This window comes from Protobothrops mucrosquamatus, unplaced genomic scaffold, assembly GCF_001527695.2.
Source record: "Protobothrops mucrosquamatus isolate PMUCROS unplaced genomic scaffold, P.Mucros_1.0 scaffold_240, whole genome shotgun sequence".
Taxonomy (NCBI): Eukaryota; Metazoa; Chordata; class Lepidosauria; order Squamata; family Viperidae; genus Protobothrops; species Protobothrops mucrosquamatus.
The window spans coordinates 1-15,780 of record NW_015386316.1 but is presented as its reverse complement, the minus strand read 5'-3'; the positions used below and the strand labels follow the sequence as shown (position 1 = coordinate 15,780).

Below are 15,780 nucleotides of genomic sequence, written 5' to 3'. Positions count from 1 at the left end.
AAGGACCCAGATTGTTGGAGGCAATATGGTCTAAACCGCTTAGAGAGAGCAGTAAAGCACTGTGAAGTGGCATATAAGTCTAAGTGCTATCGCTATCGCTTGTGAAGTCTCTCATGTAGACATTCACCAAACGTTGACTCAAACATTCATGCAGAAGATGCCCATTCATGGATACAAAGAGATATTTCAGAGCTTATACAGTATGTCCTTGAGTTTGGGAACTTAATACCGCAGATATTTAACATTTGTGGTGTAGCATCACCTCCGTTGATTCCTAATATTATTTTCCCTCATGAATTTTTTTCCTACTGAACATGGTGTCTCTATTGGTTGAACAAGAAGCAGAGTAACCTTCATAATAAGATAGATAGAAGGAGGTTCACCAGCCCTGAACAATGGAAATCCTGTCTTCCAGGGTTTTATGCAGATCTCAACTCAGCTATTGATAGAAAGGCTGGTCGGGCAGGTTTTCCCCGTAGAATATAGTGAGTTATAAATCTCTCCTTGATTTTGGGCGGACCACAATTATGTTTGTCTGAGACGCTAGTATTAATTCAGCAGGTAAAATAACTGCTCCCTTGTTTGGAACAGGAAGTAAAACAACCTTGTGTAAATATGCACAAGTTCAAGAAATGGAAAAAAACAACAACACCTGTGAGCCAAGGAAGATTGGGGGAATGTTTCTGTGAGGGATGGTCTAACAACGGGTAAACAAGAGGCCCTCTTGATTTTGTTTGAGGAGCAGAAGATATATCAGAGAAGGAAAAGAGCTAAGAATATTGATGGGCAAAAGAAAAAGAAAAAAAAAGAAATTTCTGTAATGTTGCTTTGCTGGCAGAGCTGAAGAGATGCTGTCATTTTGATCCTTCAAACAACCCAGACCTGTAAACCAGATGTCAAGTCTGCTAACATTGGATGTTCTTGCTTGCCATATGTGAAGAAGCAAACATGTTTTATTTAGCCTACATATCACTTCTAGAGTTAAAGCAGACGATACTAGCCTAGTAGGTGGGAAAGTATGCCAGCTAATCATAACAATATCTCAGCATAGCACAGCCAAGGTCAGCATAACAGGAGAAATAGGGAGGGAGAAATTCACACTTCAAACTAATTGGAGCATATGATTGATGACTGTAAAATGAAGGAGTGAGTTATGCGTTGTTACAGGTGCTCGTGGGGTGGGAGGTTCAGTTTTTGGCTTTTTATTGTTCGTGCCGAAGCTATGTAGCCTAATAAAGGATTCTTTAAGGTAAATAAGCCTCAAAGTTCTTTGAAAAGCTACTTCTTTTTGGAACCATGTCACCAGATGTACTCACCACAGTTATCAGATATCAAAGTTCGTTTGCTTGTACCTTGTACAAATATAAGGAGGCGGAAGAAAGAAATTGGTGGTTGTGAAGTTAACACAAACCTAGGCAGAGTCTATTGAATAGGTCATTATGTGGTGGAGTTTACACACAACACTGAGGCATAGAGCAGAATTTACAAAGCTCAGTTGTCGCAGTCCTACAACACATTAGCATGGATGTTGGAAGCCAACCGCTAGGCTTCAGCCAACCACGTACCATTTGATGGGTGAATGAAAGCCGGGCATGATTTAGTCAGCAAACAATGATTAAAACAAACAAGTATAACAAGAAATCTCACTAAAATAAATAGAGGCGAGCAGGTCCGTGGTCCTCGCCCTAGCCTGCGTCACTAGAATGTTTTGAAGATAAACTGTATTTAGAAAAAGAGGATAATCTGAAAGGGCCTGAAGACCTTGGTCAACTGGCCTGGATCCTCATGGATGGGGGGAGACATTATTTTGGAGGTGGTTGATGGACTAAGATAAGACTCCACTTCCTCACCCTTATGTGCATATCGCTCCCTTCCTCTCCATTTCAGTCAATCTTAACTAATTCAATGCCACCATTTATTGTTTTAATGTTACTCTGGGTTTTAATGATTGTAAGCTGCCTAGAGCAGGGCTTTTCAACCTTTTCACCCATTGTACCACTTTTAGGCTATGGCAATATCCAAGTACTACTAGTCACCTAGCAAGGTATCAAAAACTTGATGACCCCCCCCCAAAAAAAGGAAAAAAAGTGATAAAGTACAGGTTCACTTAGTGACAGTTCGAAGTTACAACGGCACTGAAAAAAGTGCCCTCCAAGCCATAGCCGAGCAAGACAGCGCCCAGCGGCGCTCTTCCTCCTGTCCAAAGTTTTCATTGTTGTGAGCATTTCTGTTGAGGATTGGCAGTGGGGGTGGGTGGGGGATGTTTGGTTTTTATTCCCCCCGTCTGCTGGGTGGCTACAGCAGGTTTTGGTCACTTCACATGACCCTGGGACACTGTGACCATCATAAATATGAATCAGTTGCCAAGCATCTGAATGTAAATCACAAGACCCTGGGGATGCTGCGACATTCCAGCTGATCGGCACTTTTTCTGGGCTCAGCAGAAGCACCAGGATCAGCGCTGAGCTCCAGTGGTGCCTGGCACTGATCCTGGCGCTTCTACTGAGTACTGACAGGCCTGCAGCTCCAGCCATCTCTCGCTCAGGCTTGTGCGATGCTGCCACCGGTTCAGCTCATTCCCTTCCCCTGCTACCACTTTTCTAGGATGGTCACGTACCACCTGCCAGGTGCCAATGTACCACAGATGGTACCCGTACCACTGGTTGAAAAGCCCTGGCCTAGAGTCACCCTCAAGTGAGATGGGCAGCCTAATAAATAGAATAAATGAATAAACAGTGTGGTAAGTTAAATTACCTTCTACGTCCTGGTGGTATTTGCATTATAAATAGTTCCCTTCCCCTTCCTTTATTTTTTCTCTCTCCTAATTTTTCCCAGCCCCCTCTTTTGTGGAAGGGAGGGTAGACTCACAGTATTTTTTTCACCATAGTAAATTTCTTGTCTGGAAAACGAATCTCACCTCTTGTTTCTCTCCCCAATTTCTCTCTGTTTGGTGCAGAGTTAGCCAGAAGTTCTGATGGACTTGAAAACGGTTGAGGTCCTGGTGATTTTTTAAGAGAAAGAGAGATTGGCTCAATGACTCAAAGGAAGACTTTCCAGCATCATTATCCACCATGGTTCCTCACATAGCACTAACATTTCAAACCGTTTAAATCACGTGGTGATTTTGTTACCACTACTCAGATTTTACTTCCTAATCCTTGCTAAGCCTTCTACTCCACTGGTTGGGTGAGGGAGGGCCAGGGACACCACGCAAGTCACAGTGCGATCATACAAGCCACAAAACGATGCACCTGATGTGTGGACATGAATGACAAGAATTATTGCTTGGAGCAAACACCTATGTGCATTAGTAAGCATTACTGTATTACTACTTAGGCTCCAACAGCAGTGTATTAGTAACTCAATTACTCAGTGCTAGTACCTCAGATATGCAATGTTGAAGAAGTTTTTTTTTTCTGTCAAATAAGTAGGAAGTTCAAATGACTAAATCAGATCCTGATCTAATAATTTGAATAATTTGTGCTGCTTCTCCACACAGATTCAAATTATTGGATCAGGATCTGATTATGGCGATCTGAGCTTTCTGCTTATTTGAGAAAAAGACATTTTTTTTCAAAATTGCACATCTCAGTTATTAGCACCCTTAATAACAGTACAGTTACAGAATTAAGTTGCTTTAGTAATTGGACTGTCCTGATATAAATTTTTTTTTTTTTCTTCTACTTCATATCTTTGCAGCCTTTCCTCATGGTAGCTGCACTTGGGTCAGTGGGTTGTGAGAAGACACAAAATATCTGCCCCCTCCTTTTACGCATAGAAAGAAAAAGCAGCACACACACTCTCACGCAGATCTTTAGATACCTTGAACGGCCATTTCTCTTCTGGGGCCGCCTTTGTTAGGTCCGCACATAATTAACGTGCACGCGTTTTGCAGCCAGTCTTGAGGAGAAGTAGCTGATTTGGAGGTTTCTTGGAGCGAGACCTCCAAGGCCAGCTGAAGAAGCAGTAGAAATGTCAGCATGGTTTGGATGTTTGGCCTACGATGATGAAAAACAATATAAAACAAATTATCCTGCATGGGTTGTTAGTTATTGGATACGGAACCAGTTCCTGAACTGTTGATTGTGAAATCCTTGTTGGGTCCCTACAGACATTTCCTTACTAATATTAGTGCATGCAGAAAGAGAAAGAAATTCAGATACCACTAAAGTCCCCCCCCTCTCTCTCTCTCTGTGTGTCTTTCTCTCTGTCTCTGTCTGTGTCTGCCTCTGTCTGTCTGTCTCCCTCCCTCCCTCCCTCCCTCCCTCCCTCTCTGTCGTCTTCTTCTTCTTCTTCTTCTTCTTCTTCTTCTTCTTCTTCTTCTTCTTCTTCTTCTTCTTCTTCTTCTTCTTCTTCTTCTTCTTCTTCTTCTTCTTCTTCTTCTTCTTCTTCTTCTTCTTCTTCTTCTTCTTCTTCTTCTTCTTCTTCTTCTTCTTCTTCTTCTTCTTCTTCTTCTTCTTCTTCTGTCTCTATCTCTGTCTGTCTGTCTGTCTCTCTGTCTCTGTCTGTCTCTCTGTATATATATATATTATTATCTATCTATCTATCTATCTATCTATCTATCTATCTATCTATCTATCTATCTATCTATCTATCTATCTATCTATCTATCTATCTATCTATCTATCTATCTATCTATCTATCTATCTATCCAATAACTGATGAAAGAAGAAAGTCCCTGTTTCAGTGCCAGCCCTCATTAGTGTAAAAAGTATACACGGAGTTAAGTCATGCCTTGAAAAGGGAATGCCCATGCTTAAATAGCACATAGTAACGAGACTTACCTTTCTGAGGTCTTCCATTAATTAAAAACAACCATTTTGATTGCTCAATCAAATAAACTCTTGGTTCTACATCCAGCAGTCTGCATAGAGAAACACCACGGCCATTTTTTAAACTTAACTCTAGCTCTTTATAGTCGGTGAAAGCAAATATTTAACGCTAAACCCTTAATACGTTCCCAGGCTTGCAAAAAATGTCTCCAAAGGTTCTCGGCTGATTGACTGACAGATTTAGAAAAGAATCACCTGTGATTTTTACATGAAATATATATTTTTTTCAGGGTTGAGTCAAAAGTCAGATCACTTACTTGGCGATTTCCAGTGTTTTACAGCCGTCCTGGGAAGAATAATTTTGTAGACTTTAAGGTTTCCAGACGATTGCTTATGTAATGAGGTCTCGCATTTCACATTCGCATTTTAAGAATAAAAGTTCTGAGTCACGATATTCAAACCACATTTCTCAGCCCAGATCCGTGTCACTTAGGGCTGTCACGTCCCCATCGTTTCCTTATTGACTCTTGTAAGATAATCACAAAGCAAGTATTGTCGGGAAGTTTTGAAGCATAAGCAAGGAGCATTTTGAGTCTTTATAGCTGGTGCAAGCAAATATTTAAGGATAAATCCTTAATCCAGTCTCAGTCTTGCAGAAACGCCTCTGAAGTTTCTCAACTGACTGACTGACCGATTTAAAAAGGAATCACCAATGATTTTACACCGAGTGTTTCTTATTTCCATCAACGCAATTAATTATTTGCTTTCCTCGTGGGCCCAAATAGATTTTTTTAATGGGAGAATTTTCTTCTTGTTCTGAAACTGTTTTACTTTGTCTCTCGAGAATAGAGCTATTTTAATAATGCAAAGGAAGAAAGTAACATTAAAATTGTACTGCAATGTCACCGATTTAATAAACATTAAAAAATGGCTAGTTTGGGGTGTTTTTGCGTAAGATTGATTATTCTTGCATATGATCTTGTAAAATCTTAACGTGAAATTGCTATAATATTAATGACTAGGATAGGACAGGATAGGACAGAATAAGGAATAGAATAGAATAGAATAGAATAGAATAGAATAGAATAGAATAGAATAGAATAGAATAGAATAGAATAGAATAGAATAAGGAATAGAATAGAATAAGGAATAGAATAGAATAGAATAGAATAGAATAGAATAGAATAGAATAGAATAGAATAGAATAGAATAGAATAAGGAATAGAATAGAATAGAATAGAATAGCAGAGTTGGAAGGTATCTTGGAGATCATCTAGTCCAACCCCTGCTCAGGTAGGAAACCCTACACCATTTCAGACAAATGGCTGTCCAGCCTCTTCTTAAATCTTCCAGTGTTGGAGCATTCACCGCTTCTGGAGGCAGGTTGTTCCACTGGTTAATTGTTCTCACTGTCAGGAAGTTTCTCCTTAGTTCTAGGTTGCTTCTCTCCTTGATCAGTTTCCATCCGTTGCTTCTTGTCCTGCCTTCAGGGGCTTTGGAGAATAGCTTGACTCCCTCTTCTTATATATAACATTTTATTAGTTTTCTGAGTTTAGAATTCATAGTAAACAACGTGTTATCTGGGTCCATTTGTTTTATTTAACAATACATATTGAATTCCTAGTCTCTACCCCATTTTTCCAGCCGTTGACAAAATACATCCCACACTTGAAAATATTCTGTGTCTTCTTTTTTCTTTAATCTTCAACGTAAGCCTATCCATTTCTGCACAGTCCAGTATTTCCTTAATTATCCCTTCATCGGACGGTGTTTCCTTATTTTTACAACACTGAGCAAATACAATTCTTGCTACTGTTAATACGTGTAACGTTAAAGATACACTTTCTTTATCGTATTTCCCTGATAGTATACATAATAAAAATAATTCTGGTTTAAGTTTGCTTACTCCATCTGCAATGCTCTCCATTCCTCACAATTTTAGTTCCTTTCTGGCTTGCTCTGGCCCGCTCTCTCTCTCTCTCCTACACACACACACACACACACACACACACACACACACACACACACACACACACACACACACACTGCTTTCTCTCCCTTCTCACTCTTTCCACCAGCTGCACCTGGACAGAGTGGGAGAAGCTTAAAAAAGAGAGAGGGGGGGGTAAAAGGGGGAATCTCCCCTTTCTCCAGCAGATGGTGGTGTAGAGTCCACAGGATGGGTTATTGATGCAATCCTGCTTAGCAGAACTAAGACAAGAAAAAACTCTTGCCACGCCTCCCTCTGGGCGTGCCTTCCCCAGTTTTTGTCTTAGTTCTCAGCTTAGCAGACGTGTTTTTCTTTGCTCCGCAAGGCTCCAGACTAGGCCTATTAGCCTTTTTTTTTACCTTTTTCCGTCTTATCTTTCTCTTGGCTCTTTAATTTTCCTTTCTGACCTCTCCGAGTCAAGTTGCGATTCCTCCCTTCTTCGGTGAGGGATCGCTGTGCCTGCCGTCCCCCGGTGCCTTCGGCAAGGGAAATTGCAGGCCCCATCCAGGGAGATCACCGGAGGGCGATTCCACTTCTTCCCGGCAGTTCCCTGCGATCGCTACCTTCGCTCGTCGCCGTTCGTTCGCAGCGGCTGCTGCGCATCCAATTGCAAGTTCAGAGCGAGTTTCTGGGCTCGGGGAGGGGGAAGTTGCTTGCGGTTTTTTTGCGTCTCGTGTTTGCAAGCTTCCCAGTGGCCGGCGAGCCTAGGAGCACCGCGGCCGCCATTTTGAGAGCTCCACGTGGCGCGCGCCTTTATTCCCGGGCCTACCCCCCCACTACATTTGCTCAGAAACAATACATTTTATTTGTTGCTACATTAATAATTGATTATAAGAGTAATAATATTAATACTTAGGTATAAGATTTTTTTTAAAAAAAAAATTAATAATAGTAATAATAAGAATTATATTTATAAACACATATATCAATAGGTATAAGGATATTCATAGTTTGAGTACTAGGATTTATTTAAAAAATAAATAAATAAATAAAAATAAAATAAAATAAAATAAAAAATAATAAAAGAAAATAAAAATACAAACAGAATATTACTGCTGTGAACAGACTTGGTGGTGACCTTATATCGTGCCTGTACTGCCGGTGTGCCTTGGCCTGTGAGCAGGCCCGTTCAGGGGGAAGAAAGTACCAAATTCAGGCACTCTGTGAGTCAATTTCCTTCTTTACAACTAAATTTGGACTGGGTTCTCCTGAGGTTGCTTACCTTAGGCCAGGTTTATAGGGAGAGGAGTGAAGCCTTCTTGTTTTTTGCCCACCTGCTATATTAGCCAGTGACCTTTTGTCACAGGGCCTGTACAGACAGTTTTAGAACTCTGTNCCCCTTCCCCCCCCCCCGCTCGCTCTTGCTCTCTCTCTCATACACACACACACCCTTTGGCATGTGGATTGGCTGCCTGGATGTGTGTTTAAATGTCCCACAGACCCAAATGACCATATCTGTTAGGATCTCCACCTTCAGCCTGGCGCCTTGCTGGCATCCTGCCATCAAAGGGAAAGAGAGGGGAAGGCATTGGGGCAACTGTGTATCTCACGGTGGGAAATGGGGAGGGGGACCTGATATGTGAAGAAGATCAGAGCTGTCTGCACTTGATACGATGGGTATCGTCAAGGCTGTTTGCCCTGGCTCTGAAGTCCCAGCAGCCTAAACCACCCAGAGTTTCCCACGACATCGCAGCAATCCCAGATTGGGTGGCAGCAGACCAAACATTGGGGGGGGGGAATGGGGAATATTGGGCTTGGCTCTTTTAATCGGTGAGCAAGAAGTTCAGATTCTGCCTCACCTTCTTGCAACCGACATGTTTAGTAAAAGTTCTTCTCCCTTCAATCTGTGGAAATTGAGGTTCTGCTTTCCTAAATGATTGTTTCGCGGCATGTCTGACAGTATCCCTTTGTGAAGCCCCTGGGATGAAGGGGTAAGGGAAGACCAATGGCTGGAGAGGACCACCAATGGAGAGCCAGCCAAGTGAGAATGCCCATGTTGGGTCAGCCGTGGTGGAGTGCCCAAGAAGAAGTGGTTGTGTTAAGGCAAGGCTTTTCAACCAGTGGTACGGGTACCACCTGTGGTCCATTGGCACCTGGCAGGTGGTACGCAACCATCCTAGAAAAGTGGTAGCGGGGGAGGGGAATGAGCTGAACCAGTGGCAGCACTGCACAAACCTGAGCGAGAGACGGCTGGAGCTGCAGGGCTGTCAGGGCTCAGCAGAAGTGCCAGGATCAGTGCCGCTTTCCAGCTGATCGGTGCTTCTTTGGGGCTATCAGGGCTCAGTGGAAGCACCAGGATCAGCACCAGGCTCCAGCTGGAGCTCGGCGCTGATCCTGGCGCTTCTGCTGAGCCCAGAAAAAGCGCCGATCAGCTGGAATGTCGCAGCATCCCCAGGGTCTTGTGATTTACATTCAGATGCTTGGCAACGGATTCATATTTATGATGGTCACAGTGTCCCAAGGTCATGTGAAGTGACCAAAACCTGATGCAACCACCCAGCAGACGGGGGGAATAAAAACCAAACACCCCCCCACCCCACCCCCGCTGCCAATTCTCAACAGAAATGCTCACAACAATGAAAACCTCGGACAGGAGGAAGACTGCCACCGGGTGGGCAGGCAGGTGTCTTGCTCGGCAGTTTTTTCAATGCCATTGTAACTTTGAACAGTCACTAAGCTAACTGTTGTAAGTCAAGGACTACCAGTACGTCATCATTCCCCCCCCCCTTTTTTTTTTTGGTCATCAAGTTTTTGACACCTTGCTAGGCGACTGGTGGTACAATGGGTGAAAAGGTTGAAAAGCCCTGTGTTAAGGCAGCCGTGTCCAATTGTCCCATTAGGCTTTTGGTTAACCCACCGGGCCAAATTTCCTTTACTAAGCTAGCTAGGACTGAGTAGGGTTCACCTCTGACCTCTCGGGCTGCATGGCTCTCAGCAAAATTACTGTAATAAATTTTAAATTCAAATAGTGCAAATTAATATTCACTAATAGGAATGTCCCTGGATTCCTGTCCTACCTAACACTGAAGAAATCCTTTGCATAATGGTCCAAGGGTTTCAGGGAAATAGAGCAAAGATTGTTGTAGGACCGTGCCCATTAAGTTGTCTCTCAGTGTAAATAAAGAAAATAGAGTCTCAAGCAAGAAATGCTGCTGGAAAATGGATTTATTGATAAAATGGCAGGAAATGGATCTATAAAGCTGTTACATTTCCGTGGCAAGTTTTGCTAGCTAAGCTAAGCTGTAGAAGACTTGGAAGATATGGCAACATCTATCTGATGATGGATCGTAAAAGCTAAGCACCCTCAAATCTGCTGACTACTTCAGCGGAGGACTGAGGATTCCAAGATGCTAGAAGAAGCCAACTTCTGTTGGAACGAAGTCAACAGAATAAAGTTGACTTCAGATCTGCTTGCTGAAAACAGGGGAAACTAAGACTTACTTGCTATATGCTAGACTGTATCTGTGATAAACAGAGTAAGCTTTCCCAAGCTGAATTAAATTACACAAAATTGCTCTGATGCTTGTTCATCTGTTTGACCGTTGCCCAGGCAAATCTTCTGAAGTTATAGGCGAACGCCCTGGATTTTGGAAATCTGTTTTTCGCTACCCCGACAAGTTTAGAGGAGGATGGTTGGATTGAAACTCACAGATGATTAATCGAGTTATATTGCAGGGCACATCATTCCACTTGCCATCCAGGTATAACTCTATGCAATCCTCTTCTTCTCCATTAGGTTCGCCTTTTGCCCACCGTGAGTATTGCATTTGGTCCCCGTTGAGGTGCTTAAAATGGCCTTCTCTCTCCCGGTCAGTCATCCCAAGAAAAGCATGTTTTCCAAGTTTTGACGCCAGTTTTGCTAAGGCGGCGTTTTCTTCCCCGTTTCTCGGAGAGGCGAGCTGCCCCCCAAACATGGAGCAGGTGGCTTTGGCAGTTTCATAATTGGCTTCGGCTCCATTAGATGCAAATTTTTTGTTTCCTGTTATGGAGAAGTTTGGGAAAGCAGCCTCTAGAAAATCTAAGGAAAAACAATAACAACGCGAAGTTAAATTCTTTCTCGGCTGTTTTTCAAGGGCGAGAAATCCACTTTAGGAGCCGTCCTGCTCTCGACATCAAATGAACCGAAGGAACATCAGGAAGTACCAGAATAAAGTTTTTCTTTTTTTGAAATTTTTTTATTGGTTTTCTATTTTCACATTTAAATATTTGAAAAGCAACGTGGCGGCTGCGTTGGTCAATAATTCAACAACGTACAAATATCTTTAGTACAGATCTCAAATGATTACATTAAATATTTCCTTTCTTTTCCCCTTAGTATTCACTGTCTCGCGTTTAAATTCATACAATTCTTACTATATCGATTAGATAAAAATAACTTTCTTACATTTATCAACAATTTTTGTTGATACATATCCTAGTTGTTTTAACATTCAATCTTTTTAGACAATCAACGTCCTGGTTCGTTTTTCCCAATTTTTAATTTACCATTAATATTTAAATTTAACGTTTTGTATTTATGATTTCCAACTTTTAATTCATCCCAGTTCCCTTTTTCACAATTCATCACAAGATCTAATCTTCAGGATACACGTCTTGTCTATTTGAATTCTCACCATCTTACATCAGCCAATTAATAGTGCAATGTACGGTAATATTCTTATTTTCTGATAATTTCCAAATATCTTTAACTTAATAACCAAAATTTCTCTTATTTCAACATTTAATACTTTCTCCAGAGGAAAGTATTTTTTTTTATAGTGGAAACTATTTGTAGAAATGAAACGACCTTGGTACTCTCTGAGCGTGGTTGTTTTCTCACAGATGTTTCATTACCAAGCTAGGTAACGTCATCACTACACGATGATGTTACCATGTTGGCAATGAAACATCTGCAAGAAAACAGCCAAGCTCAGCACCAACGACCCCTCGGAAGTATTCGTGAAAGTTTTTGCAAGTATTCCCAAAGAGCTGATTCTGTCTTACCTGCATGGTTCTTACTTATCATCTCCTTAACANCTCTCGTTTGGAGCTTTGCGTCTGCCTTTTGCGCCTCGACATGTGCCAAAAACTGGGGAAGGCACGCCCAGAGGGAGGCGTGGCAAGAGTTTTTTCTTGTCTTAGTTCTGCTAAGCAGGATTGCATCAATAACCCATCCTGTGGACTCTACACCACTCTGCTGAGAAAAGGCGTTCAGGTAAGAACAACGCCGCTTTTTGTAGCACCTCGCTTTCCTCTTCTTCCTCCTCCTCCTCCTCCCCTCCTCCTCCTCCTCCTCCTCCTCTTCTTCTTCTTCTTCTTCTTCTTCTTCTTCTTCTTCTCCTCCTCCTTCTCCTCTTCCTCCTCTTCCCCCCCCCCGCGCTTGCTCTTGCTGTCTCTCTCATACACACACACCCTTTGGCATGTGGATTGGCTGCCTGGATGTGTGTTTAAATGTCCCACAGACCCAAATGACCATATCTGTTAGGATCTCCACCTTCAGCCTGGCGCCTTGCTGGCATCCTGCCGTCAAAGGGAAAGAGAGGGGAAGGCACTGGGGCAATCCGCAACTGTGTATCTCACGGTGGGAAATGGGGAGGGGGACCTGATATGTGAAGAAGATCAGAGCTGTCTGCACCTGATACGATGGGTATCGTCAAGGCTGTTTGCCCTGGCTCTGAAGTCCCAGCAGCCTAAACAACCCAGAGTTTCCCACGACATCGCAGCAATCCCAGATTGGGTGGCAGCAGACCAAACATTGGGGGGGGGGAATGGGGAATATTGGGCTTGGCTCTTTTAATCGGTGAGCAAGAACTTCAGACTCCGCCTCACCTTCCTGCAACCGACATCTTTAATAAAAGATCTTCTCCCTTCAATCTGTGGAAATTGAGGTTCTGCTTTCCTAAATGATTGTTTCGCAGCATGTCTGACAGTATCCCTTTGTGAAGCTCCTGGGATGAAGGGGTAAGGGAAGACCAATGGCTGGAGAGGACCACCAATGGAGAGCCAGCCAAGTGAGAATGCCCATGTTGGGTCAGCCGTGGTGGAGTGCCCAAGAAGAAGTGGTTGTGTTAAGGCAAGGCTTATCAACCAGTGGTATGGGTACCACCTGTGGTACATTAGCACCTGGCAGGTAGTACGCAACCATCCTAGAAAAGTGGTAGCGGGGGAGGGGAATGAGCTGAACCAGTGGCAGCACCGCACAAACCTGAGTGAAAGACGGCTGGAGCTGCAGGGCTGTCAGGGCTCAGCAGAAGTGCCAGGATCAGTGCCGCTTTCCAGCTGATCGGTGCTTCTTCGGGGCTATCAGGGCTCAGTGGAAGCACCAGGATCAGCACCAGGCTCCAGCTGGAGCTCGGCGCTGATCCTGGTGCTTCTGCTGAGCCCAGAAAAAGCACCGATCAGCTGGAATGTCGCAGCATCCCCAGGGTCTTGTGATTTACATTCAGATGCTTGGCAACGGATTCATATTTATGATGGTCACAGTGTCCCAGGGTCATGTGAAGTGACCAAAACCTGCTGCAATCACCCAGCAGACAAGGGGAATAAAAACCAAATACCCCCCACCCCACCCTCGCTGCCAATCCTCAACAGAAATGCTCACAACAATGAAAACCTCGGACAGGAGGAAGAGTGCCACCGGGTGGGCAGGCAGGTGTCTTGCTCGGCAGTTTTTTCAATGCCATTGTAACTTTGAACAGTCACTAAGCTAACTGTTGTAAGTCAAGGACTACCAGTACGTCATCATTCCCCCCCCCCTTTTTTTTTGGTCATCAAGTTTTTGACACCTTGCTAGGCGACTGGTGGTACAATGGGTGAAAAGGTTGAAAAGCCCTGTGTTAAGGCAGCCGTGTCCAATTGTCCCATTAGGCTTTTGGTTAACCCACCGGGCCAAATTTCCTTTACTAAGCTAGTTAGGACTGAGTACGGTTCACCTCTGACCTCTCGGGCTGCATGGCTCTCAGCAAAATTACTGTAATAAATTTTAAATTCAAATAGTGCAAATTGATATTCACTGATAGGAATGTCCCTGGATTCCTGCCCTACCTAGACACTGAAGAAATCCTTTGCATAATGGTCCAAGGGTTTCAGGGAAATAGAGCAAAGAGTGTTGTAGGACCGTGCCCATTAAGTTGTCTCTCAGTGTAAATAAAGAAAATAGAGTCTCAAGCAAGAAATGCTGCTGGGAAATGGATTTATTGATAAAATGGCGGGAAATGGATCTATAAAGCTGTTACATTTCCGTGGCAAGTTTTGCTAGCTAAGCTAAGCTGGAGAAGACTTGGAAGATATGGCAACATCTATCTGATGATGGATCGTAAAAGCTAAGCACCCTCAAATCTGCTGACTACTTCAGTGGAGGACTGAGGATTCCAAGATGCTAGAAGAAGCCAACTTCTGTTGGAACGAAGTCAACAGAATAAAGTTGACTTCAGATCTGCTTGCTGAAAACAGGGGAAACTAAGACTTACTTGCTATATGCTAGACTGTATCTGTGATAAACAGAGTAAGCTTTCCCAAGCTGAATTAAATTACACAAAATTGCTCTGATGCTTGTTCATCTGTTTGACCGTTGCCCAGGCAAATCTTCTGAAGTTATAGGCGAACGCCCTGGATTTTGGAAATCTGTTTTTCGCTACCCCGACAAGTTTAGAGGAGGATGGTTGGATTGAAACTCACAGACGATTAATCGAGTTATATTGCAGGGCACATCATTCCACTGGCCATCCAGGTATAACTCTATGCAATCCTCTTCTTCTCCATTAGGTTCACCTTTTGCCCACCGTGAGTATTGCATTTGGTCCCCGTTGAGGTGCTTAAAATGGCCTTCTCTCTCCAGGTCAGTCATCCCAAGAAAAGCATGTTTTCCAAGTTTTGACGCCAGTTTTGCTAAAGCGGCGTTTTCTTCCCCGTTTCTCGGAGAGGCGAGCTGACCCCCAAACATGGAGCAGGTGGCTTTGGCAGTTTCATAATTGGCTTCGGCTCCATTAGATGCAAATTTTTTGTTTCCTGTTATGGAGAAGTTTGGGAAAGCAGCCTCTAGAAAATCTAAGGAAAAACAATAACAACGCGAAGTTAAATTCTTTCTCGGCTGTTTTTCAAGGGCGAGAAATCCACTTTAGGAGCCGTCCTGCTCTCGACATCAAATGAACCGAAGGAACATCAGGAAGTACCAGAATAAAGTTTTTCTTTTTTTGAAAGTTTTTCATTGGTTTTCTATTTTCACATTTAAATATTTGAAAAGCAACGTGGCGGCTGCGTTGGTCAATAATTCAACAACGTACAAATATCTTTAGTACAGATCTCAAATGATTACATTAAATATTTCCTCTCTTTTCCCCTTAGTATTCACTGTCTCGCGTTTAAATTCATACAATTCTTACTATATCGATTAGATAAAAATAACTTTCTTACATTTATCAACAATTTTTGTTGATACATATCGTAGTTGTTTTAACATTCAATCTTTTTAGACAATCAACGTCCTGGTTCGTTTTCCCCAACTTTTAATTTACCATTAATATTTAAATTTAACGTTTAGTATTTATGATTTCCAAGTTTTAATTCATCCCAGTTCCCTTTTTCACAATTCATCACAAGATCTAATCTTCAGGATACACGTCTTGTCTATTTGAATTCTCACCATCTTACATCAGCCAATTAATAGTGCAATGTAATATTCTTATTTTCTGATAATTTCCAAATATCTTTAACTTAATAACCAAAATTTCTCTTATTTCAACATTTAATACTTTCTCCAGAGGAAAGTATTTTTTTTTTATAGTGGAAACTATTTGTAGAAATGAGAGGACCTTGGTACTCTCTGAGCGTGGTTGTTTTCACACAGATGTTTCATTACCAAGCTAGGTAACGTCATCACTACACGATGATGTTACCATGTTGGCAATGAAACATCTGCAAGAAAACAGCCAAGCTCAGCACCAACGACCCCTCGGAAGTATTCGTGAAAGTTTTTGCAAGTATTCCCAAAGAGCTGATTCTGTCTTACCTGCATGGTTCTTACTTATCATCTCCTTAACA

General features: G+C 42.6%; 1 protein-coding gene and 1 long non-coding RNA gene across 2 annotated transcripts in view; both read right to left on the bottom strand.

The window, feature by feature from the left end:
• Positions 1 to 5,323, bottom strand: part of LOC107300672 (pulmonary surfactant-associated protein D) — an 8,952-nt gene extending 3,629 nt beyond the window's left edge. The window contains exons 1-3 of the mRNA XM_015829980.1: positions 5,090 to 5,323; positions 3,823 to 3,998; positions 2,918 to 2,998 (exon numbers count right to left, since the gene is read on the bottom strand). Coding sequence (XP_015685466.1) covers positions 2,918 to 2,998; positions 3,823 to 3,982 — 241 coding nt within the window. The 5' untranslated portion in view covers positions 3,983 to 3,998; positions 5,090 to 5,323. The remainder of the gene's footprint in view (positions 1 to 2,917; positions 2,999 to 3,822; positions 3,999 to 5,089) is intronic.
• Positions 5,324 to 13,916: 8,593 nt separating this feature from the next.
• On the bottom strand, positions 13,917 to 15,780 carry LOC107300714. The gene is made up of 2 exons (XR_001549237.1): positions 15,749 to 15,780; positions 13,917 to 14,787 (listed from the first exon to the last, which is right to left on the bottom strand). It is a non-coding gene; the product is annotated as an uncharacterized LOC107300714 (long non-coding RNA).